The sequence below is a fragment of the Dama dama genome, chromosome 5 (genome assembly GCF_033118175.1).
Source record: "Dama dama isolate Ldn47 chromosome 5, ASM3311817v1, whole genome shotgun sequence".
Classification (NCBI taxonomy): Eukaryota; Metazoa; Chordata; class Mammalia; order Artiodactyla; family Cervidae; genus Dama; species Dama dama.
In genome coordinates, this window is record NC_083685.1 from 110,944,261 (window position 1) to 110,970,593 (window position 26,333).

General features: G+C 39.1%; 3 protein-coding genes across 6 annotated transcripts; 1 reads left to right on the top strand and 2 right to left on the bottom strand.

Moving 5' to 3' along the window:
* Positions 1 to 3,041: 3,041 nt before the first annotated feature.
* On the bottom strand, positions 3,042 to 3,641 carry LOC133057459 (keratin-associated protein 4-1-like). Of its 2 annotated transcripts, none has more exons than XM_061143988.1 (2): positions 3,456 to 3,641; positions 3,042 to 3,299 (listed from the first exon to the last, which is right to left on the bottom strand). In XM_061143988.1, exons 1-2 carry the CDS (start codon positions 3,639 to 3,641, stop codon positions 3,042 to 3,044), a joined length of 444 nt encoding a protein of 147 aa, XP_060999971.1. The 2 variants fall into 2 exon arrangements, with proteins under 2 accessions (XP_060999971.1, XP_060999970.1); XM_061143987.1 differs by having other exon boundaries at positions 3,042 to 3,324; positions 3,418 to 3,641.
* A 5,480-nt stretch (positions 3,642 to 9,121) lies between these two features.
* Positions 9,122 to 9,955, top strand: LOC133056079 (keratin-associated protein 9-2). The gene is made up of 2 exons (XM_061141183.1): positions 9,122 to 9,630; positions 9,748 to 9,955. Exons 1-2 carry the CDS (start codon positions 9,122 to 9,124, stop codon positions 9,953 to 9,955), a joined length of 717 nt encoding a protein of 238 aa, XP_060997166.1.
* Positions 9,956 to 21,781: 11,826 nt separating this feature from the next.
* Positions 21,782 to 22,450, bottom strand: LOC133056077 (keratin-associated protein 9-2-like). Of its 3 annotated transcripts, XM_061141177.1 has the most exons (3): positions 22,389 to 22,450; positions 22,167 to 22,337; positions 21,782 to 22,100 (listed from the first exon to the last, which is right to left on the bottom strand). In XM_061141177.1, the coding sequence occupies exons 1-3, from the start codon at positions 22,448 to 22,450 to the stop codon at positions 21,782 to 21,784; spliced, it is 552 nt and encodes a 183-aa protein (XP_060997160.1). The 3 variants fall into 3 exon arrangements, with proteins under 3 accessions (XP_060997160.1, XP_060997159.1, XP_060997158.1); XM_061141176.1 differs by having other exon boundaries at positions 21,782 to 21,904; positions 21,968 to 22,450; XM_061141175.1 differs by having other exon boundaries at positions 21,782 to 22,450.
* Positions 22,451 to 26,333: the final 3,883 nt, after the last annotated feature.

Here is a 26,333-nt window from a genome sequence, read left to right on the forward strand (position 1 = left end):
AAACCACACTGAGATTCACCTGATACCTGTCAGAATGGCTATCATTAAAAAGACACAAAATAATAATTCTTGGCAAAGATATACAGAAAAGGTAACTGTTGTGCACAGTTGGTACACTGTAAATTGGTAACATTTACATTAAGGAAAACAGTATGGAGTTTCCTCAAAAAATTAAAAATAGGACTACCATACAATTTAGGAATTCCACTCCTGGTATTTGCCCTCAAGAAAAGGAAAACACTAACTCAAAGAGATACATACACTTAAGTGTTCATTGCAGCATTATTTCCAGTAGTCATAATATGGGAAATAATTTATGTGTCCATTGACATGTAAATGGATGAAGAATGTATAAGTGGAATATTACTCAACTATAAAAAATGAGGAAATCTTACCACATGCAATAGCATGAATGGACATAGAGAGTATTATCTAAGTGAAATAAGCCAGACAGAGAAAGACAAATACTGTATGTTTTCACATATATGTGGAATCTGAAAAACAAAGCAAACAAATGTAACAAAATAGAAACAGACTCATAGACACAGAAAACAAATGAGTGGTTGCCAGAAAGAAAGGAGGTTTGGGGAGAGCAAAATAGGTGAAGGAAATTAAGAGGTACAAACTATGAGTTATAAAATAAATGTCACTGAGATGCAATATATAGCACTGATAATATAGTCAATAATGTTGTAACTTTGCATAATGTATAGTTACAGAAATATCAAAACACTATGCTGTACATTGAAACTAATATAATATTGTAAGTCAACTATGCTTCAATTTTTCAAAAAGGCAAACTTGTCAAATTTGATTAGCTAGAACTTTAAAAATATATATCTTTTACCTCCTTTCCAGTACATTTAAAGCATAATTGAGAATCATAGCTAAAGAAAGCTTCTAAGTGATAAGTCAAGGCTTAGATAGAGAATGATATGATTCATTCCTAATTAGTGCTAAGTAGGTCCACATTGAGTTAAATATATCTTCTGTAATTATATTTAATTTACCTTACAAACAATCATTTTATGGAAGAAGCCAAATTTTATAGAAATGCAGGTCAGGAAAAATAAGCTGCACATATCCAAAGTGGGATGTGCCCAAATTAACTAGATTTTATTGCGTGAATATCAAAGGAAGAGACTTAAAGAATGTCGGAGACACTCAGGACATTGTCCTAATCCTTTCTTAATGATTCAGGTACTACATCAGTCAAGTGATGGATTATTGCACTGACCTATAACACTCCCAGGAATGTATAATACCCTTAGCAAGGAATTACTTTCCTGAGAGTGAGAGTGAGTCCCTGACCCCACAGTTTTCAGTGTTCAGAATGTACACAGGGTCATGTAAGGATTAGGTTGAGGTCTAAAAAAGCCCCAAGTGACTCATAGTTGGAATTACAACATCAGGCCCATGTTTGCAAGATCTTGGGTATAAATGTACCCCTTGAAAGGTCTCTTTTGGATTTGATAGAATTATAAACCTGGAGTCCCATATTGCTGTAGATTGTCACTCATCTATTCAACAAACAGTGGTTGAGAGCCTCCTATTCTGTTCTAGGCATTATGCATGAACCACCATCCTATTTCTTCTTTAAGACTTAGTTGTCATTATCTCCTCCAATAAACCCTTCAAGATACTCTCCACCCAAATCACTGTTCCCTAGTCCTCTTCTAATATTCAAGGAGCATGCTCCTCATGTGTTTCACATTGCTTTATTATCACTTTTCCAGAGCTTGCTATGAAGATACTAATAGGTCTTTATTATAATCCCCATGCTTTGTTCACAGCATGGCCAAGAGCTGGCTCTATATACATGTCTGTTGAATAACTCATAGAATCCTTGCCTTTGAGAAACTCAGTGTGTGTAGGGAAAGAGATAAACAAACAAATAGTTACAGCACAAAGAATAATTCTATATAGAAAATCAAGTGTTATGGACCTCCATATGGTAGGAGAAGTAACTAACTGTCTAAAACTGATGCACAAAAGTGATGGTAGACATGGACCTTGAATAACAAGAAGGAGACAGTTTGAGAGTGAACTTGAGCCAGAAATGCTGACATGTACAAAGGCAGAGACAGGTTTAAGGAGTGGTAAGTGATTTTGGAGAGCTAGAGTTTTAACAGAGATTCTCTAACATTGGTGTACTTAATAATTACCTTAGAAATTTGATAATAACGCTGGGAGATTGAGAAGATCCCCTGGAGAAGGAAATGACAACACCCTCCAGAATTCTTGCCTGGAGAATCCCATGGACAGAGGAGCCTGGTGGGTTGCAACCCATGGGGTCTCACATAGTCAGATACACCTGAAGCAGCTTAGCATGTACACATACAGACAGAAATTCCCCCTTCTCATGAATATTACCCAACCTATTCTACCTACCTGGATGGGTCCTCTTAACTCCAGTATTGGATTGTGAGCTCCTGATAGGAAGCAACCATGCTTCACACATGTTGGAAAGATCTCCAGAGCCCAGCAGTGCAAGAGCATGCCCAGGGATGGATCATTTTACTGACTGGGTACGAAAATTATTGCTTGTTAGGTAGGATGGCTTATCTTGTTCTGAAAAATACATAAAGTCCTTTCTATTATATAATACAGGCATTAGGCGATATTTGAAAAACAAATTTTCTTTCCTGGCCATAGAAACCCACACTTTTATTCATCTTGAGAAAAAGAACGCTGGAAAATAAATAGAAAACCAACTCTCAGAAATAACTAAAGAAGAATACACCGATTTATTATATCAAGATACTGTTATTTAGAAATAGTTAACATGATTAAGAAGGTCAAGGCAAGTATAATAGTCAGATATTTGGAGGTTTAGTTCAAGTGCGTCATGCACATGAGGTTAGATGCAGGGAAGAGATCTGTGGGGAACAAGAATGGTCCTGAATGCAGAATGGGGGCCCTTTTGCTTGTGGCTTAGTGGTACCACAGGGTACTAAAGCTGGTGGTCATTTAAAACTAGGAAAATTTAAAATGAATGATATGTCCACACTAATGTGATAGTGACTGGTTCATGGTTGATTTCAGCAAAAGGATCCACCACAGCTGGGGCGACAGCAAGTTGTGCGGCAGCAGGTGGTCTGGCAGCAGACGGGGCGGCAGCAGCTGGACACGCCGCAGCTGGGGCGGCAGGTGGTCTGGCAGCAGACGGGGCGGCAGCAGCTGGACACGCCGCAGCTGGGGCGGCAGCAGCTGGACACGCCGCAGCTGGGGCGGCAGGTGGTCTGGCAGCAGACGGGGCGGCAGCAGCTGGACACGCCGCAGCTGGGGCGGCAGGTGGTCTGGCAGCAGACGGGGCGGCAGCAGCTGGACACACCGCAGCTGGGGCGGCAGCAGCTGGACACGCCGCAGCTGGGGCGGCAGGTGGTCTGGCAGCAGACGGGGCGGCAGCAGCTGGACACGCCGCAGCTGGGGCGGCAGGTGGTCTGGCAGCAGACGGGGCGGCAGCAGCTGGACACGCCGCAGCTGGGGCGGCAGCAGCTGGACACGCCGCAGCTGGGGCGGCAGTAGGTGGTCCTGCTGCAGGTGGTCTGGCAGCAGCTGGGCTGGCAGCAGGTCTCCTGGCAGAGACTTCGGCCACAGCTCTGGTCAGAGCAGACGGAGCCACAACAGGAGCTGACCATGGTGTCAGAGGGTGGAGGTTCTAGGTGGGTTAGAGAGTGAGATTCTTGAGTTTGGAAGTGTTATTGCAACATGTCCCCTTTTATACCTACCTGAGTGACTGCAGTCACTATGTTAAGGGCTATTTCCTTGTTATTGTTTACCTTAATAGATAGGCAATTATCAAGTTAGTTATTTGTTGAGTAGAATGCATTTTTCCTTTCTCTGTGTTGTGGTTCATCCAATCTAGTCTTTCCTCTTGACTCACATTTCATCTTCTTTCTTATATGTATCATCTGATTTCAAAGACTCCTCAGCTTCTTCATCTAATTTGTTGTCATATAATACATCATTTAAATGTCAACACTCTGCATCATCCTTAAAGCTGTGTCTCATACCAGCCCTCAAGTGGGGCTTGTTCTCTAAAAACAGTTTGAGAAAAATAAACTGTGAACATACTGGAGTACTTGGAGGCATTTTTCTTTAAAAAGTGGAGAGGCTATTCTAAGACAGAAAACTTACTAACAATAAAGGAAAAGATTTAAAAATTTTAGAGCAGAAAAATCTTAATGTCTTATTAGTCATTTTAAAGCTTTAAACAAAACCAAAAGACTACAAAAGAGCAAGCTGAAGTAAATAACAAATGGGTTAACCAATATAACCCAAAAGACCTAATTTTCTTAATGCATGCATAGTAAGAAAAAAAAGGCTAACAAGCAAATAGAAAGTTGAGGGAAGGATATTAACAGTCATTTCACTGAAAAAGAAATATGAATGCCTTTTAAGGTTTTAAAAGATTTTCAATCTCATTTATAATTTTGAAATTTTTGATTGAACAATTTATCCATTTGTAAACCAAATATTGAACACTTATTATGTCCCAGGTCCTGCTCTAGGCTCTGGGAATAACAACAGCGAATAGTTTGAAATGACAAATATAAAGTATCTAATTTTTTAAACTCTAATAAGTTAGAGAGCTTAAAAGGAAACAGATATTTTCATATCTTAGGTGTCTAAGCTGGAGTAAATTCTTTATAAAGTAATTCAGCAGTAACTATAAGATTTGATTGAGCAATTTCACTTATAGAAACATATTCAACAGATACACATAAGCAGGAGCTCCAGGATATAAACTCAAAATGGTCTTTGCAGCATTGTTGGTAAGAATGAAAGTCTGAAATTGAACTGTATTGTGACCATGGAGCAGAATGTCTCTGATGTAGAAAATACACACCAGGGTCCATGTTACAGAGCATCATTTTGTCGCAAAGAACACTTATTGAGCTATTCTTGCAACTTTTCTATAATTTTTACATTATTTTAATAAGGAAAATGAAGTACACTTTTACAGCAAAACAGACCATCCCTATTCCATATAGACACACCTTGTTTTTAGACAAAATTTCAGCAAGGAGGGAAGAAGGTAAAAAAGAAAGCAAAGCTATATGATCATGTTTGGTTGTGTTGTTTTTCAGTTATTTAAGTCTAATTTCATTGCATTTGGGTAAGAGAGAGAAGTTTGTATTATTCTGCCAAAAGAGTTTTGTTTGTAGTCTATATGTTTGTGAACATGCTGGAGATATATAGATAAATATATATATATGAAAATTATGAAAATTTGCCAGGCATGCATGCTCAGTCATGTCTAACTCCTTTGATCCCATGGACTATAGCCTGGCAGGCTTCTCTGTCCATGTCATTTCTCAGGCAAGAATACTGCAGTATTTCTCAGGCAAGAATACTGCAAGAATATTTCCTTCTCCAGGGGATCTTTTGGACCCAGGGATTGAACCTACATCTCCTGTGGCTCCTGTTTCAGCAGGCAGATACTTTGCCACTGAGTCACCTGAGAGAGAGCATATAAATATCAATTACATCTAAATTGGTAATGGTTCTACTCACATTCTCTATTTCCTTATTTATTTTTCTCCTTCAAATGACCATTCTAAAATAAGGTGTTAAAGTCTCTGCTATAATTGTGGTTTCATAAATTTTCACTAGGTATAATAGTTTTTTTGCACTTAGTTTCAACATAGCTTGAAAGCATTTATGATAGCAAGAAAGTTACAATTTATATAGACATAAATTCATATATCAGTAAGAAGTCACAAAGTGAAGACAAGAACAGGTGTTAGAGATTTTGATCTAATTGGGCCACAGTTCTACAGTCATTTGTTTGTTTGGAGATGGTTGGTGTTCTGTCTGAAGGCAGGAAGACAGCTAGGAAATATCGCTCCTACTTAGAATGATTATAATGTGTTTTGAGGGAGTAGTTTTAAAGTAATAATTACATTATAAGAATATAAACACTCTGCTTTCTTCTGATTCACTCCTTCACTTTGTCTTATGTGGTTGTAAACTGTACACTATTCCTTAAACTTTCATACATGACACATTTTATTTCTAAGAATCCATCTTTATACATTACCTGTCTCCAACAGAATGATTTCTCTTTCTCACCAATATCACCAATACACTCTGCCTGACATGTGTCTTCCTATTGAATCCAAGATTTCATTGTGAGTTACATTGGGATGGGAATTGGGTCACATTTGACTTAGTGCTTCCCCAAAAGACATTGCAGGGTGGTCCATAATTCAACTGTAGTAAGAAGGAAGCTCTTGTTTTCTCTCAATAAACTTGCAGGCAAGGAGGACAATCTTGCAGGCAAGGAGGGGAAAGTCATTATTTAGCATTTTCTCTGATACAGGATTTGATTGATATGTAAAATCAGTTTTCTTTGTTCACATGACAGAAATACAAGTTTATCTCCAGTTCATAATCAACACAAAATAAAGGGCCAAAAATATTTCTGATACCAAGTGTTTATGGATATGTAGTTGTTCTATCACACAGAACTCACTGCAAAGGCCAGGTCATGCACAGCAGTCATGAGATAAGCAGCCTGCCCCATGAACTAGAGTAGACAATTGATCGTCTGCCTGAATGTCAAGGTAACAGGCACAGAACCTGGAGAGTCTCCGTGGTACTCAGTTTAAACCGCTTCTTTTAAAACAGTTTCTTGGTGGCATGATCGATGGGATGGACAAACACAGTGACAGATCAGAGCCAGTCCAGATGCTGTGGACAAAAGAAATGGAAAAAAAAAAAAAAGATGAATACACTGGAATACTGGTGGTTGACTCAGGGCTGGGGTGAGGAATGAAGTTCAACAACAAGAAAATCTGTAATGCTGGGAGACACCAGGTAGTCTGGCAGCAGACTGGGCAGCAGCAACTGGACACTCCACAGCTGGGGACACAGCAACTGGAACTGTAGCCACAGGGGGTAGCAACAACTAGAGACTCAGCAGCTGGATGCAGGACAGCTGGGGTGACAGCAGGCAGTCTGGCAGCAGCTGGGCTGGCAGCAGTTCTCCTGGCAGAGACCTTGGCCACAGCCCTGGTCAGAGTAGATGGAGCCACAACAGGAGCTGACCATGGTGTTAGAGGGTGCAGGTTCTGGGTTTCCAGGAGAGTGAGGTTCTCAAATGGAAGTCTTCTCCCAAATCCTTTTGTATACCCTGATGAGGAGATGTCATCATCATGTCCAAGATTATTTTCTAGCTGCTGTTTATCATGTTTAAAGGGAGATTATCAGACATTCTGATGCGGCATCTGGTTAGCTTTGGTATTTAAAGAGTATGCTTACATACCTTTATTTAATCATTTATCCCTAAAAAGGAGCATTTGCCTTTCTTTTCTTATTTCATCTTCATCTCATCTACTCCCTCTTATACTTTCCAAAATGTGTTATTTGATACTCTGAACATTATCATTCTTTAGTCTTAAAGACATTTAACTTCTTGTACCCAAAACAGACACACAATCACAATTCTTGCTATTTGGACAATACTTAAATCCAAACATGAATAAACTAATGCACCAAAACTCAGACCTCAATACACTATAGCAAAGTGGCTGGTGGCAAAATCAGCATATAACACACTCATAACTTATGAAGAAGCTAAGCAATATAACTGGATTTAAGGCACATGACTTCAGGTTGTTCAAAATAGAGGTGGTCACTTTTCCAAACCAACATCCCAACATCCCAATTACTCAGCCCTATTACAAATTACTTCTAGTTCAAGTTTCAAGCTAGTAAACTTGGAGTTCTCCTTTATTCAAGTGAATCCATGTTGATTCCCACCCTCTAAGAGCATTCTCAGGACAGAGGCACAGAAGGGAAAGATGATATTCAACCCATCCCACTTCTGCTACGATTCCATTCTGACTCAATGAACAGCAGCAGATTATTAGATCGGATGAACTGGTAATGCTATTACCCATTTACTGGATCTACTAACAGGGGGTTTATACAACTTCGCCACCAAGGTCAGGAAGCCCAGCAGCAGAGGCATCAGAAATCCATATCTGCAGTTAAGTCAGAGCAAATGAAGTATCAGGGGCCACAGTGTTAATCAGTGAAATAAATATGCTCTTTCTTTCAAAATGTTACAAATATGGAAATTGCTAAGTATCCAAAATATTATGCTTTGCTCCAATGAGTCATTGGTGTCCCTTTTGTTCCTGCATGTTAATAATTTATTGACATTTGTATATTTTTATTGGCTTATAACATTGAGTTTTGCTTGTACCATATTCTATTTAGATTTCTGTATACACTACCAAATGATCATCATCAAAGGTATGGTTTCCTTCGCCATACATTTGCCCATCTTTACCCACTTTGCTGTCCTCCATAGCCTTTCTTTTAAACTGCAATTGAAAGAAAAATATTTTAGTTGTCAAATTAACTGCTTTGAGACTCTTCCTTTTGCCATGAAATAAAGGGAATAAGGAAATAATAAAGATAGCATCCCCAAAGCAAGTTTGTTATCAGGTCTGTCAGCAGATCTGAAGTTGAGCATGGAAAGATAATGTTTAATATAGTGAGTTCAGTCCCTTGTTTTTTGGAAATGAGATACCAAGTGGAAAAGCTTCCTACTCATAGATTTATCTATCATTGAATTTTGTGTGGCATAGATGAAAGACTTGTTAAAAAGTAACTTTAATTCAGAATGTGTTAAAATATGAGCTGAATCCATCACTTTTGTTTCACCTATCTTGAGGGGTGAATCCCAAAATAAGTAGCTCCAAGAGAAAAATGTAGGTGGGGACAATGGCTCTGAAATCTTCTACAAATTATCTTGAACTGATAGGTGACAAAAGGATGAATTCTGTCTTGAGAAATGATGATTCATACTTAAATAAGTGTATGGATGTTGATGGTTTCTCCCGTTTCTGGAAATAAGTTCCTATGGTTTAATATTAACTAGGAAAATAATCCTGTTTTCAGAAGATTCATAATACTCAGGGAACACTTCCTCCTTAGGCAATTTCCCATGGATCATGAAAACTGTTATAAATAAAAACAAGGAAAATTCTGTTCATTGGTCCTAAATTTGGGAACCAGAGTATAAAAGGTCTAGTAGAGAAGAGGTATTCAGATTCTGAGAAATTTGTCTCTGCTCAGAAGCCACCCCTCCACACCTGACACCATGACCCATTCCTGCTGCTCCCCTTGCTGTCAACCTACCTGCTGCCGGCCCACCTGCTGCAGGACCACCTGCTGCCGGCCCACCTGCTGCCAGCCCACCTGCTGCCAGCCCACCTGCTGTGAGCCCAGCTGCTGTCAGTCCCGCTGCCCCCCAACTTGCTCTCAAACCACCTGTTGCAGGACCATCTGCTGCAAACCTACTTGTGTGACCACCTGCTGTCAGCCTACCTGCTGTGAGCCCAGCTGCTGCCGGCCTTGCTGCCCCCCAACTTGCTATCAGACTAGTGAAAACACCTGCTGTAGGACCACATGCTGCAAACCCACCTGTGTGACCACCTGCTGTCAGCCCACCTGCAGTGGGTCCAGCTGCTGCCAGCCTTGCTGTCGCCCTGCCTGCTGTCAGACCACCTGCTGCAGGACCACCTGCCTCAAGCCTACTTGTGTGACCACCTGCTGCCAGCCCACCTGCTGTGGATCCAGCTGCTGTGGACAAACCTGCAGTGGGTCCAGGTGCTGTCAGTTTTGCTACCAGCCAGCTTCCTGTGCACCCGTGTACTGCCATAGAACCTGCTACCACCCCACATGCTGCTGCCTGCCTGGGTGCCAAGACCAGAGCTGTGGATCCAGCTGCTGCCAGCCTTGCAGCCGCCCTGTCTGCTGTCAGACCACCTGCTGCAGGACCACCTGCTGCCAGCCTACTTGTGTGACCACCTGCTGTCAGCCCACGTGCTGTGGGTCCAGCAGTTGTGGACAAACCTGCAGCAGATCCAGCTACTGCCAGCCTTGCTCCCACCCCAGTTGTGTGTCCACCTGCTGCCAGCCTTCCTGCTGCTGAAAACCTCACCAAAGAACCACCATCTCACAAATCAACCTTGCTGTTCCTAGGACAAATTCACTTCCAAATGATGCTGAAAGCCAGCAGTCTATTACCAATTTTTTTTTGTTATTCATCTACCTATATAAAAGCTTCTGAACCAGTCTGATGGAATGTAGAGGACTTCACCCTGATTCTCCCCTTCCTATCTGTGTGGGTCATGTGCCAGCTTCCTGCATCATTATAATGGAGCATCTTGGCTTTGACTTTGAAATCTAGATCTTCACCTTCTTGGTACATGTATTTTAGGGAAAAAATCCTCAAGACTTTTTCTTTAGTTTATAATATTTATCTTCATAATAGTCTTCATAATTGCTATCTTTTCAAGATAGCAATTATTTTTGCATCTTACTTTCTTCTTTTCATAATCACTTTGAGTTGTCTCTCTAGGTGCAGGGAATTTTACCTGGATTTCTAAATAAATCTTGTGCCACTATTCATCCCATACTGTGTTTTTTGTTATTATACAGCATCTGGAGAAAGAAACAGCAACTTACTCCAGTAGTTTTGCCTGGGAAATCCCATGTACAGAGGAGCCTGGAGGGTTATAGTTCATGGAGTCTCAAAAGGGTCAGACATGACTTAGCTACTAAACAACAGTATTCATGACGTAAGGATTTATACACATGTGCATTTGATATGTATTATTCATTCTGAGCTCATACAATCCCCCACAAATTATTTTTTCCATTTCTCATGTGAGAAAATCTCCAACTTGATAAACTATCTCAAAGTGAACACATGTCACTATTATCAGGTTAAGAAATAGAACTTAACCCCATCCCTTTCAAATATAACTCTCAATACTACAGAATTGGTCACTTTCCCTTTATATTATGATTGTCACATTCATCCCTGTCATTTTCAGGTAGTTCATTCATTCTCCTTGCTGTATAATCTTTCAGTGATTGAATATGATACATTTTATTTATTTACTATTGATATATATGTGGATTGGTTGCAGTTTGGGGATAATAAAAGTAATGTTGTTATGAACAGGTCCTTTGCTGCACATATATAAACATTTCTGTTGGATAAATATCTACAAGTAGAACTGCTTGGTCAAAGTGTTTATACTGTTCTCTGTAGAGGTCTTTCCCATTTTTATTATATTTCTTTCTAATTACTTGATAGTTTATGCTACTATAGGGTACAACTTAACATTTTAATTTCTCAATATTTCTGACATATATAAAAGTAATTAATTTATGTGTGTTGATATTATAAACAAACTTCCTAATTATTTCTAAACATTTATCAATAGATGGGCTTTAAAAAAATTTTTTTTGCACACATAGTCATATCAACTGCAGTTGACAGGATTTCCCCTCTAAAGTTGAATTTACAGACATAAATAGGACTAGAACCAGTTTATACAAAGACACTTTAGAGAGAAAATGTGATATCAAGACTAGCATGTTTCACCCTCTCCAGCATTTATTGCTTGTAGACTTTTGGATAACAGAAAAGGAGACACAGAAATACAGAACAGACTTTTGAACTCTTTGGGAGAATGTGAGGGTGGGGTATTTCAAAAGAACAGCATGTATACTATCTATGGTGAAACAGATCACCAGCCCAGGTGGGATGCATGAGACAAGTGCTCGGGCCTGGTGCACTGGGAAGACCCAGAGGAATCGGGTGGAGAGGGAGGTGGGAGTGGGGATCGGGATGGGGAATACGTGTAAATCCATGGCTGATTCATATCAATGTATGACAAAACCCACTGAAATGTTGTGAAGTAATTAGCCTCCAACTAATAAAAATAAATTAATTAATTAATTAATTAATTAAAAAAAAAAGACTAGCAGAATTTCTTCAAGCTTGAAGAGGATTTGGAAAATGAATGTGTGTTTCTTAAATGGGGATGGGATAGTTGGCCATGGAAGTTCAGAGTCAGGAAAGGCACGCATACAAGGTTTGGCAGTGCACAGGCTCGAGGGGCCCTGCTCCTGAGTTTTCCAGTCCCTTGGGAAAGACCACGTGTTTGACATGAGTGCGTGGGATACTACTCAACATTTTGTTGTTCCTAATACTTATTTTGATTCTTTGCTCTCACAAAATAAACTTCTAGTTACTATTTGACTTTCCTTTTAGATATTCCTGCACAGAGAAATGACCGATCTAATAGACTGTCAAAACTATAGTTATTATAGTTTTAATTATGATTAATGTGTGTGTGCATGCATGTGTGCTCAGTTGTGTCCAAGTCTCTGCAACCCCATGGACTATAGCCTTCTAGCTCCTCTGCCCACGGCATTTTCCAGGCAAGAACACTGGAGTAAATTGCCATTTTCTTCTCCATGGGATCTTCCTGACCCAGGGATTGAACCCATGTCTCTTGTGTCTCCTGCATTGGCAGGTGGGTTCTTTACCAGTTGAGCCACCAGGGAAGCCCAATTGTGGTTAATAAATTGGCATATTAGTTTATGGAATAGGTAAAATTATTATGCCTCAAAGAGAGGGGTATGTGAATCAGAGCAGATTTCTGAGTATGCAAGAATCAGTTCAGAGACTTCTTTGGTGCATAATATATTTTGCAGGAAGTTACTTAATTCTTTCTACTCGGTCATCACATTCTCGGGTCAAAGAACATTTCTTTAGATGATATTCTTTCTCACACTGGATGCTTACAAATATTTGATGAAGATGAATGCATGAGTGGCTGGATAACACCTAAGGACCAAAAAAAAATTCTCCCTGCATTCTAAATTTCAGCTATAAAATGCTTTCCATCCAAAAATATGGAATATGGATATGATATATCATATATCTATAGTTTGCAGTTTGAGACTATTGAAAAAGTAAAGATGTTAAACTAGTTTAACTAAAAACATTTCTGTATGTCTTTTGATAAATATATAAATAAATATTACATATAAATATATATTTACTTACATAATTTTTATATATTTGCACTTTTGTTGGAAAACACTATAGAATTGCTTATGGAATTTTGTGATCAAAATGTTTATGCTATTGGATAACCTAAATATATTAATATAATGCAAATATTTACAGACTTAATGAAGAAGCAGACAGGTATATGGTTAATAGTTGAGGACATTAATATTCCACTTGAGGACATTAATTTCACCACTGGATAGATCATCCAGACCAAAAAATAAACAGGGGACTATTGGCCTTAAATGACATCATATATAAATCCATCTTACAGACATATATAGAATATTGCTTTCAAGAGCAACATAATACATATTCTTCTCAAACACACATTTTACATTCTTCAGGATAGATCATATGTTGGCTCACTAAACAAACTCATAATAAGTTTTAAAAGATTGAAATTATATAAAGTATACTTGGAAACCATAGTAGTATCCAACATTAGAAAGAAAACTGGAAAATTCACGATGTGGAGATTAAATAAAATGCAACTGAACAACCAACGAATCAAAGAAGAAATCAAAAGAGAAATTTTAAAATACCTTGAGACAAATGATAATGGAATTACAGCATACCAGAATTTATGGGGGGCAGAAACAGAAGTTCTAAAAGAGAAGCTAATAGCAATGAATGATTGAGAAACAAAAAAATTTCAAATAAACTACCTAAGTTAATACTCAAGGAACTAGATAAAGAAGAACAAAGGAAGTCCAAAGTGAGTAGAAGCAAGGAAATAAAGATTATAGTGGAAATAAATGAAACAGAGACTAAAAGGTGGGGAGGGGGAAACAAGAGAAAAGATCAACAAAACTAAAAGCTGTTTTTATTTAAAAAAAGGTAAGCAAACTAAAAACTTTATCTAGGCTCACTAAGAAAAAGAGAAGACTCAAATTTAATAAAATCAGAAATGAAAGAACATTGCAAACTACAGTGAAAACACTGTAAACTATAATAATACACTGGTGAAAGAAATTGAAGAAAATACAAAGAAATTTTTTGCTCAGGGGTTAGAATAATTAATATTGTTGAAATACCCTTACTACCTAAAGTAATTTACAGATTCACTGCAATCCCTATTAAAAATCCAATGGCATTTTCACCAAAATAAGAAAAAAAATTATAATATGTGTATGGAAGCATAGAAAACTTCAGATAACCAAAGCAATATTGATAAAGAACAAAGCTGGAGACATAATGCTCACTGATGGCAAAGTGTGTTACAAAACTATAGTAAATAACACTGTATGGTTTGGCATAAAAACACACATACATAATGGAACAAAATAGAGAGCCCAGACATAAATCCATACATTCTACAGCCAATTAATTTATAGCAAAGAAACCAGGAATATACAATGGTGAAAAGACAATCTTTTCAATACATGGTGTTGAAAAAACTGACAGCCACTTGCAAAAGAATAAAACTGAACTATTATCTTACACCATACACAAAAATTAACTCAAAATGGACTTCCCTGGTGGTCTAGTGGTCAAGAATCCACCTGCCACTGCAGGGGACATGGGTTTGATCCCTGGTCTGGGACTATTTCACATGCCTCAGAGCAAATATGCTCACCTGCCACATTTCCTGAAGCCCCCGCACTCTTGAGTCTGTGCTCTGCAAAAAGATGCCACCACAGTGAGAAGCCTGCACACCTCAACTAGAGAGTAGCTCTCACTTACCACAACTAGAGAAAATCTGCACACAGCAATGAAGACCAACACTGGCAAAAGAAAATAAAACTCAAAATGGATTAAAGATGAATCTGAAACCATAAAATTTCTGGAGGAAACATAGACTTTAACATTGGTCTTGGTGCTTTAAAAAAAATTTAAAAAGACACTAAAAACAAAGGTAAAAAGTAAAGTGGGACTACATCAAACCAAAAAACGAGAATTCCCTGGTGGTCTACTGAGTGTGACTCTATGCATTCACAGCCGGGGGCCTGGGTTTAATCCCTGGTCCAGGAGTTAAGATTCCAAAAGCCACACGGCATGGCAAAAAGAAAAAAGCTTCCACACAGTGAAGTGAACAGCGAACAAAATGAAAAGGCAGCCTACTGATTGGGGGAAATACTTGCAAATCATATACATGATAAGGATCGATATTAAAATATATAAAGAACTCACTTTACCCAATAGCAAAAAAAAAACAAAAACAATCTGATTGAAAAAATGGGCAGACGTTCAGAATAGACATTTTTTTTCTTATAAGACATACAGATGGCCAACAGTTACTAAAAAGGTGCTCAACATTACTAAACATCAGGGAAATGCAACTCAAAACTATGATGATTTATTACCTCATGGTTTTACATGACTGTAATCAGAAAGACGAGCTACATCAAGTCTTGGTGAGAATGTGGAGAAAATAAGAACATTTATGGGCTGTTTGTGGGAGCATAAATTGGTGCAGCCACTATGAGAAAGATTATGCCTGTTCCTCAAAAATTAAAAGAAGAACTACCCTCCAATCCAGCAATTCCACTTCTGGGTATTTATCTGAAGAAAATAAAACACTAACTGGGAACAATATAAGAACCCACATGTTCATTGCAGCATTATTTACGATAGGCAAGATATGGAAACAAGCAAAGTGTCCATCAATGGATGAATGAAGAAAACATGTTATGTATTATGCAATGGAATACAGTTCAGCAGTAAAATATAAGCTGTTTTCCCATTTGTGACAATATAAATGTACCTGGAAGACTTTCTGCTAAGTGAAACAAGTCAGACAGAGAAAGACAAATACTATATAATCTCACTTATATTTGGAATGAAAAAGAACCCCAAAAAACAAAAACCTGAGCTCATAGATGGAGAGGACACATTAATGGTAGCCAGAGTTGGAGTGGGGTGGTGGAGGGTGGGCAAAATGGGTAAAGTGAGTCAAAAGTACATGCTTGTTTAGTTTTGCTTTTATTTCCAATATTCTGGGAGGTGGGTCATAGAGGATCTTGCTGTGATTTATGTCAGAGAGTGTTTTGCCTATGTTCTCCTCTAGGAGTTTTATAGTTTCTGGTCTTACATTTAGATCTTTAATCCATTTTGAGTTTATTTTTGTGTATGGTGTTAGAAAGTGTTCTAGTTTCATTCTTTTACAAGTGGTTGACCAGTTTTCCCAGCACCACTTGTTGAAGAGGTTGTCTTTTTTCCATTGTATATCCTTGCCTCCTTTGTCAAAGATAAGGTGTTCATAGGTTCGTGGATTTATCTCTGGGCTTTCTATTCTGTTCCATTGATCTATATTTCTGTCTTTGTGCCAGTACCATACTGTCTTGATGACTGTGGCTTTGTAGTAGAGTCTGAAGTCAGGCAGGTTGATTCCTACAGTTCCATTCTTCTTTCTCAAGATTACTTTGGCTATTTGAGGTTTTTTGTATTTCCATACAAATTGTGAAATTCTTTGGTCTAGTTCTGTGAAAAATACCGTTGGTAGCTTGATAGGGATTGCATTGAATCTATAGATTGCTTTGGGTAGAATAGCCATTTTGACAATATTGATTCTTCCAATCCATGAACACGGTATGTTTCTCCATCTGTTTGTGTCCTCTTTGATTTCTTTCATCAGTGTTTTATAGTTTTCTATGTATAGGTCTTTTGTTTCTTTAGGTAGATATATTCCTAAAACTAAACAAATGGGACCTAATGAAACTTAAAAGCTTTTGCACTACAAAGGAAACTATAAGTAAGGTGAAAAGACAGCCCTCAGATTGGGAGAAAATAATAGCAAATGAAGAAACAGACAAAGGATTAATCTCAAAAATATACAAGCAACTCCTGCAGCTCAATTCCAGAAAAATAAATGACCCAATCAAAAAATGGGCCAAAGAACTAAACAGACATTTCTCCAAAGAAGACATACAGGTGGCTAACAAACACATGAAAAGATGCTCAACATCACTCATTATTAGAGAAATGCAAATCAAAACCACAATGAGGTACCATTACACGCCAGTCAGGATGGCTGCTATCCAAAAGTCTACAAGCAATAAATGCTGGAGAGGGTGTGGAGAAAAGGGAACCCTCTTACACTGTTGGTGGGAATGCAAACTAGTACAGCCGCTATGGAAAACAGTGTGGAGATTCCTTAAAAAACTGGAAATAGAACTGCCATATGACCCAGCAATAGCATTTCTGGGCATACACACTGAGGAAACCAGATCTGAAAGAGACACGTGCACCCCAATGTTCATCGCAGCACTGTTTATAATAGCCAGGACATGGAAGCAACCTAGATGCCCATCAGCAGATGAATGGATAAGGAAGCTGTGGTACATATACACCATGGAATATTATTCAGCCATTAAAAAGAATTCATTTGAATCAGTTCTAATGAGATGGATGAAGCTGGAGCCCCTTATACAGAGTGAAGTAAGCCAGAAAGATAAAGAACATTACAGCATACTAACACATATATATGGAATCTAGAAAGATGGTAACGACAACCCTATATGCAAAACAGAAAAAGAGACACAGAAATACAGAACAGACTTTTGAACTCTGTGGGAGAATGTGAGGGTGGGATATTTCAAAAGAACAGCATGTATACTATCTATGGTGAAACAGATCACCAGCCCAGGTGGGATGCATGAGACAAGTGCTCCGGCCTGGTGCACTGGGAAGACCCAGAGGGATCGGGTGGAGAGGGAGGTGGGAGCGGGGATCAGGATGGGGAATACATGTAAATCCATGGCTGATTCATATCAATGTATGACAAAACCCACTGGAAAAAAATAATAATAATAAAAAAAAAAAAAAAAAAAAGAAAGAGAAAGACAAATATTGCAAATTAATGTGTATGTATAGAATCTAGAAAGATGGTACTGATGATCCTATTTGCAGGGCAGCAAAGGAGATACAGACATAATGAACAGATGTATAGTCACAGTGCAGGAGGGAGAGCGTGGCATGACTCGAGAAAGTAGCATCGAAACATATACGTTACCATATATGAAATGAACGTGTGTATATGTGTATGTGTGTATGTTAGTCACTCGGCCATGTCTGACTCTTTGAGACCCCATGAACTGTAGCCTGCCAGGCTCTTCTGTTCATGGGATTCTCCAGGCAAGAACATTGGAGTCATTCCCTTTTCAGGGGAATCTTCCTACCCAGGGTTTGAACCCAGGTCTCTTGCATTGCAGGCAGATTCTTTACCATCTGAGCCACTACAGAAGCCCATAAAGTGGATAGTCAGATGAGATTGGTAGTATGATGCAGAACCCAAAGCTGGTGCTCTGTGATGACTTAGAGGGGTGGAATGGAGAAGGAGGTGGGAAGGTGGTTTAGGAGGAAGGGATGTATGTGTTGTAGCCACGTGTTCCAGGAAACAAACTCACTCAGAAGGACAATGCAGATAGTGGAGTGCAGTTTATTATACCAGCGGGCCCAAGGTAGTGTCTCCTCTTAGCCAAGGACCCCGACCAGTTTTTGTGAAAACTGTATGTACCCTAAGTGTACATGCCCAAACCGACCTCTCCAGATTCCCTGAAACTAGTCTGAAAAAAGGAAAAGAAAGACACAATCAAAGTTAACCTGTGATTCATATGCGTTAAGACTAGGTAGTTAGTAGTAGGCGATTATCAGTAGGCCTGTGGTCATACCCCAATAAGCATAATAGAATTTATGATTCTATTTGGTTACACAGATAATTAGGGTATTCTTTTAAGTGACGGAGAGTCTAGGTACAAACCCTGGGGCTCTTCCATTCAGCGGGTCTGGTTTTTCAGCTGGTATGTCATCTCTATAGATACTGAGCATATAGCTCAAGGTCCACAGTCCAGCCCAAGATGGAGTCCTGCTTTCAAGATGGAGCCTGTTCTGTCTGTTTCCTCCTTCATATATATACATACAGCTGATTCATGTTGATGTATGGTGGAAACCATTGCAATATTGTAATTATCCTCTAATTAAAAATAGTATTTAAAATAATTACATCCCAATTCCATTTGATTTCTACAAAATCAAATTGATCATAATATATGAGCATTCAATATCTTAAATTTCATCAACTGTTAACTTCAGTAGAAGTTTTTAAGCCAAATGGAGAATTTTGACTATGACAGATAACACTTCTGCTGTGCAAGGGTAGTGGAAAGAGAAAATACTCACAGTGAAGAGTGAGTCAGTACACATGCCCATTATATATATGTGTGTATATATATATATATATATATATATATAATATTTTTTTTTGAAAAATGTGCCCTGAGGAAATGATGCTCTTTGCCTATTTACATGTGGTAAAAGGACTGAGTGACTGGATTGAGCCAAGGGAGAAGCAAGAGTGGAAAGTAAAGGGATTTGAAGAATTGTTTAGGTGGAGGTGTGAGGGCAGAAAGTGTTTCCCACTGTGTCCCACATCAATGACCTCCAGAGCGTTTACCACAAAGAAAACACTGGACAGCAGTAAGTTTGGGGTATCTTACCCCATCTCTTTCTTTAGGTGCATCGATGCTTATACATGAATGGAGTCCATGGTGGCAGGGATGGAAGGTTTGTGTGAACCAACAGCACAAGCTCACTCTGACCACGGCTGGCCCTGCTGTATATGCTGCTGGTCAGAAGCAGAGAATAATATCCCTCAGGAAACCCAGCCAGCTAACTTGAAGGCAGGTTAGTTTTCCTCTGCATGGAAAAGACAGCAATTCCTCTTTACTAAGATTCCATGTTATAAACATGGATTGTTACCCCTATCAGCAGTACTATCCACCAGCTTACAGTAATATTGTCATAGAATTCTGAATAGTAAAACTTAGGACTCACAGACCCACTTTTTGATGAACAAGATCAACAAGAAGCAAATGAACATGGGATCAACTTGTTCTACCATACATCACATGACAGAGATGGCTGACCCATGGAAAATTAGAATCATCTTGTTCAGTTCAGTTCAGTCACTCAGTCATGTCCAACTCTTTGTGACCGCATGGACTGTAGCACACCAGGCTTCCCTGTCCATCACCAACTCCTGGAGCTTACTCAAACTCATGTCCATTGAGTCGGTGATGCCATTCAACCATCTCATCCTCTGTCATCCCCTTCTCCTGCCTTCAATCATTCCCAGCTTCAAGGTCCTTTCAAATGAGTCAGTTCTTTGCATCAGGTGGCTGAAGTATTGGAGTTTCAGCTTCAGCATCATTCCTTTCAATGAATAGTCAAGACTGATTTCCTTTAGGATGAATTGGTTGGATCTCCTTGCAGTTCAAGGGACTCTCAAGAGTCTTCTCCAATACCACAGTTCAAAAGCATCAATTTTTTGGCGCTCAGCTTACTTTACAGTCCAACTCTCACATCTGTCCATGACTACTGGAAAAACCATAACTTTGACTAGATGGACCTTTGTTGGCAAAGTAACTCTCTCCTTTTTAATATACTGTCTAAGTTGATCATAACTTCTCTTTCAAGGAGCAAGCATCTTTCAATTTCATGGCTGCAGTCACCATCTGCAGTGATTTCGGAACCCCCCAAAATAGTCTGTCAGTGTGTCCATTGTTTCCCCATCTATTTGCCATGAAGTGATGAGACCAGATGCCATGATCTTAGTTTCCTGAATGTTGAGTTTTAAGCCAAGAGTATTGAGCCTCTTTCAGGTTCATCAAGAGATGGCTGGCCCATGGAAAATTAGATGGTCTTGGAGATTGCAGTAAGAACCAACTTAGAGATGACAACACACGAGGTTGATATGTTGTTTCTGAATACGGTACATACTTCGACCTAATGGCCACTATGTGGTTCCCAAATAGGTAGTACCATGTATATGCACAGAGGTAGTATACATGGTTGCAGAAAGTGAAGTAGCAGTGAACCCTCTCACTTTAACTCAGGGTGACATATATGGGAATCTGTTCTTCCCCTCCCCATGGATCTACACTCTCCTGGATTGAAGGGTTTAATACTATAAAAGTCACACATTTTAGGGAATATAGTCTATGTTTAAACTGTCACCTGGTCATTTTGGACTCCTCATGTAGATAGACCAGTGGGCAGAGAGAGGAGTTACTAATTGCTGAGGGATAATTATCGTGAAAAGATAGATGGTGGGGAGAAATAGTCTGAGCATAATTTCCTTGGAGTATCTCATGGTGTGTCCAGGCCCAGCTATAGATAACCACATGAACAATGACAGCAACTATAGCTTGCCAAGGGCATAGTCACTGAGGTTCAGACATCTATTAATAGTTCCTTGGGTTGTAAATGTAAGTGTCCTTGAGCAGGAACAGAAGACTTCATCCTGGATGAGTCTGTTTATTATTAGGTAAATCACACTACACAATGAAATGGGTTTTTAATAATGAGATAATAATTAGGAAGGGGGCTAATATGATGCTCATAATGGATAAAGCATATGATATATAAATTTCTATGTCAGGAAGGTGGTGCAATAAATCAAACACATATAGAAGAATTGTGGTACACCATTTATTGAGAAACATATGGGTAAACGTCAAAGTGATCGTAAAAGGAGAAAGCATGATACAAGAACTATGAGGATAGCAAAAGAGAAAATATGATTATAAAGATTATGATAGGCTGCAGAAACCTATAGAAACATTCTGAGATCTCGTTTCCTTAAGTTACTCAGAAGAACTAGATGGTCAATCCTATTTTCCGAGTCAAAACCAAGACATGCTTCCTTATCACAGATGCAGGAAGTTGGCACATGGTCCTCCTACACCAGAGGAAGACAATTGGAGGAAGCCTGCTGCACTCCGTCAAGCTAATTCACAAGCTCTTAAGCAAGGAGATGAGTAACTGAAATTCTGGTAGAGCCTGCCAGTTGTCAGCAAAGTCTAAGTGATTTTGTTTGTCCCCAGGTAGCAAGTCAATTAATAGAAGGTGTTGTATAGGGACAGTGGCTCCTTGGCAAGGTGATCAGCAGCAGGAAGGCTGGCAGCAGCTGGACACACAGCTAGGGCGGCAGCAGGTGGTCCTGCAGCAGGTGGTCTGACAGCAGACAGGATGGCTGCAAGGCTGGCAGCAGCTGGATCCACAGCTCTGGTCTAGGCACCCAGGCAGGCAGAAGCATGTGGGGTGGTAGCAGGTTCTGTGGCAGTACACAGGTGCACAGGAAGCTGGCTGGCAGCAAGGCTGAGAGCACCTGGACCCACTGCAGGTTTGTCCACAGCTGCTGGATCCACAGCAGGTGGGCTGGCAGCACGTGGTCACACAAGTAGGTTTGCAGCAGGTGGTACTACAGCAGGTGTTTTCACTAGTCTGATAGCAAGTTGGTGGGCAGCAAGGACGACAGCAGCTGGACTCACAGCAGGTGGGCTGGCAGCAGGTGGTCACACAAACAGGCTTGAGGCAAGTGGTCCTGCAGCAGGTGGTCTGACAGCAGGCAGGGCGACAGCAAGGCTGGCAGCAGCTGGACCCACTGCAGGTGGGCTGACAGCAGGTGGTCACACAGGTGGGTTTGCAGCAGGTGGTCCTACAGCAGGTGTTTTCACTAGTGTGATAGCAAGTTGGGGGGCAGCAAGGCCGACAGCAGCTGGCCTCACAGCAGGTGGGCTGACAGCACGGGGAGCAGCAGGAGTGAGTCATTTTGTCAGTGGTGGAGTGTGGACTTCTGTTTAGAAGTGAGTTTCTCAGACTCGGATGACTGCTTCCGTTCTGGGGCTTTTTATACACTGGACCCCAATGTTGGGACCAATAAGCAAAACTTTCCTTGTTGTGTATGTTGTTTTTGTAGTCAATGGGAAATTATCCAAGAGGAAATGATTTCTTTAGTGTTTTGAGGCCTCTGTAAATTAGTGTTTGATCTTCTTTTTAATTAGGACTAGTACTTAAGAACACTTTCCAGAAGGGAAAAAGAATAAGGAATCATCCCAGCAGCAAGTCTGGTCATGTGACATCATCAGGTCATGGGATAGTTCTTCCTGCCTTGGCCAGGGTCGGAGCAGTCATCTTTTCTTTGTTCCTTTGACTACACTTAGGTTGAGACTTGCTGGATGTTGATGCATTCTGTGATGAATGACGTCAGCCAAAGTTCAAGTGTGATGTCAGACAAAGTCTGAGATTCAAGACGATCACGTGTATCTATATACATGTCTTTCAAATCAGTAGTGACTGACCTAAACTGTTTCCCAGCTTTATTAGGTACATTTAGGTAGAAGATGTTGGCACATTGTTCTTCACTAGCAATTCGGCACCAAAGCTGGAATAGAGGCAAAAACTGTACCCTGTTTTCAGACATCAATTCATTAATGTCCCATAACTATTTTTAGCTGGATCAATCACCTCTGATGAGACATCACAACTTGCACATACTTTCTTTTATAATTTGTGACAAATAGGTAGATAGGATGATAACTTTATGGATTTATAGATTTCAATAAATGTCAAATGTGTCAGCCATAATTTCTTAGAGTTTTTTCTGCCCTATTTTCTCTCTTTTAGGTACATATGTAAGAGTGTAATTGCCATGTCATAGGGAAAGCAGATAGTCAACAGTGGTAGAAACAATAAAAGCGTTTCACTATTTCACCACAGTGGTGTATGTACTCTCCTGATATGAGACTTCTGAATTCTACTGGTGTGTATCTATCCTTGTTTGTTTGTTTTAAACTGAGCTTTAATTGACACAGTGTTATATTGTTTATAGGTGTTCCAACATAACAATTTGATATTCGTAGATGTTGCAAAGTTATCACTGCAGTAAGTCTGGTTAACGTTAACATCTGTCACAATTGATAACTACAAAGTCTTTTTTCTTGCATGAGAGCTTTTAAAATCTACTTTTCTAGCAACTTTCAAAGATTTCAGTATTATTCACTATGGTCACTATGCTGTACATCACATCCTCCATGCATTTGTTTTATAACTGGAAGCCTGTACCTTGTGATCCCATTTACCTGTTTCACTCACCCCACCCCCACCTCTGGCTACCATGGATCTGTTCTATCTATGAGCTCAGTTTTAGAAAAGTTCTTTTAAGATTCCATATATAAGTGAAATCACATGGTATTTGTCTCTCTCTAACTTATTTCATTTAGCTTAATGCCCTCAAAGTCCATTCACATTTTCACAATTGGGAAGATACCCTTCTATTCATCATTGAATAACATTCCATTATATAATATGTTCCATGTTTTCTTTATTCATTCATCCATTGACAGACACTTTGGTTGTTTCCATGTCTTGGCTAGTGTAAACAGTGCTATAATGAACATGTGGCTGCATAAATCTTTTTGAGTCCGTGTTTTTGTTTTCTTCAGATAAATGCCAAGAAGTAGACTATTTAGATCATATTCTATTCTCCCCATGTCCTGTTTTTAATTTTGAGGAAACTGCATAATGTTTTCCATATTGGCTGCACCAATTCCCATTTCAACTAATGAGTTGGCTTATAACAATATATAAATAGCTAACACATGGAAGCAACCTAGGTATACATCAATAAATGAATGGGTAAGGAAGATATGATGTTTGTGTGTGTGTGTGTGTGTGTGTGTGTGTGTGTGTATACACACCAAAGGAATATTACTCAACCATAAAAATGAATTAACTATTGCCATTTGAAGCAATATGAATGAAATTAGGGCAGAAATAAATGCAAAAGAAACTAAAGAGACCATAGCAAAAATCAACAAAGCTAAAAGCTGGTTTTTTGAAAAAATAAACAAAATTGACAAACCATTAGCAAGACTCATTAAGAAACAAAGGGAGAAGAACCAAATTAACAAAATTAGAAATGAAAATGGAGAGATCACAACAGACAACACTGAAATACAAAGGATCATAAGAGACTGCTACCAGCAGCTCTATGCCAATAAAATGGACAACTTGGAAGAAATGGGCAAATTCTTAGAAAAGTATAACTTTCCAAAACTGAACCAGGAAGAAATAGAAGATCTTAACAGACCCATCACAAGCAAGGAAATCGAAACTGTAATCAGAAATCGTCCAGCAAACAAAAGCCCAGGACCAGACGGATTCACAGCTGAATTCTACCAAAAATTTAGAGAAGAGCTAACACCTATCTTACTCAAACTCTTCCAGAAAATTGCAGAAAAAGGTAAACTTCCAAACTCATTCTATGAGGCCACCATCACCTTGATTCCAAAACCAGACAAAGATGCCACAAAAAAAGAAAACTACAGGCAAATATCACTGATGAACATAGAGGCAAAAATCCTTAACAAAATTCTAGCAAACAGAATCCAACAACATATTAAAAAAATCATACACCATGACCAAATGGGTTTTATCCCAGGAATGCAAGGATTCTTTAATATCCACAAATCAATCAATGTAATACACCACATTAACAAATTGAAAGATAAAAGCCATATGATTATCTCAATAGATGCAGAGAAAGTCTTTGACAAAATCCAACATCCATTTATGATTAAAACTCTCCAGAAAGCAGGAATAGAAGGAACATACCTCAACAGAATAGAAGCTACATATGACAAACCCACAGCAAGCATTACCCTCAATGGTGAAAAATTGAAAGCATTTCTCCTGAAATCAACAACAAGACAAGGATGCCCACTCTCACCACTACTATTCAACATAGTTTTGGAAGTTTTGGCCACAGCAATCAGAGCAGAAAAAGAAGTAAAAGGAATCCAGATAGGAAAAGAAGAAGTGAAAGTCTCGCTGTTTGCAGATGACATGATCCTCTACATAGAAAACCCTAAAGACTCTACCAGGAAATTACTAGAGCTAATCAACGAATATAGTAAAGTTGCAGGATATAAAATTAACACACAGATATCCCTTGCATTCCTATATGTTAACAATGAGAAAACAGAAAGAGAAATTAAGGAAACAATACCATTCACCATTGCAACAAAAAGAATAAAATACTTAGGTGTATATCTACCTAAAGAAACAAAAGACCTATACATAGAAAACTATAAAACACTGCTGAAAGAAATCAAAGAGGACAGAAACAGATGGAGAAACATACCGTGTTCATGGATTGGAAGAATCAATATTGCCAATATGGCTATTCTACCCAAAGCAATCTATAGATTCAATGCAATCCCTATCAAGCTACCAATGGTATTTTTCACAGAACTAGAACAAAGAATTTCTCAATTTGTATGGAAATACAAAAAACTTCGAATAGCCAAAGTAATCTTGAGAAAGAAGAATGGAACTGGAGGAATCAACCTGCCTGACTTCAGACTCTACTACAAAGCCACAGTCATCAAGACAGTATGGTACTGGCACAAAGACAGAAATATAGATCAATGGAACAGAATAGAAAGCCCAGAGATAAATCCACGAACCTATGCAAACCTTATCTTCGACAAAGGAGGCAAGGATATCCAATGGAAAAAAGACAACCTCTTTAACAAGTGGTGCTGGGAAAACTGGTCAGCCACTTGGAAAAGAATGAAACTAGAACACCTTCTAACACCATACACAAAAATAAACTCAAAATGGATTAAAGATCTAAATGTAAGACCAGAAA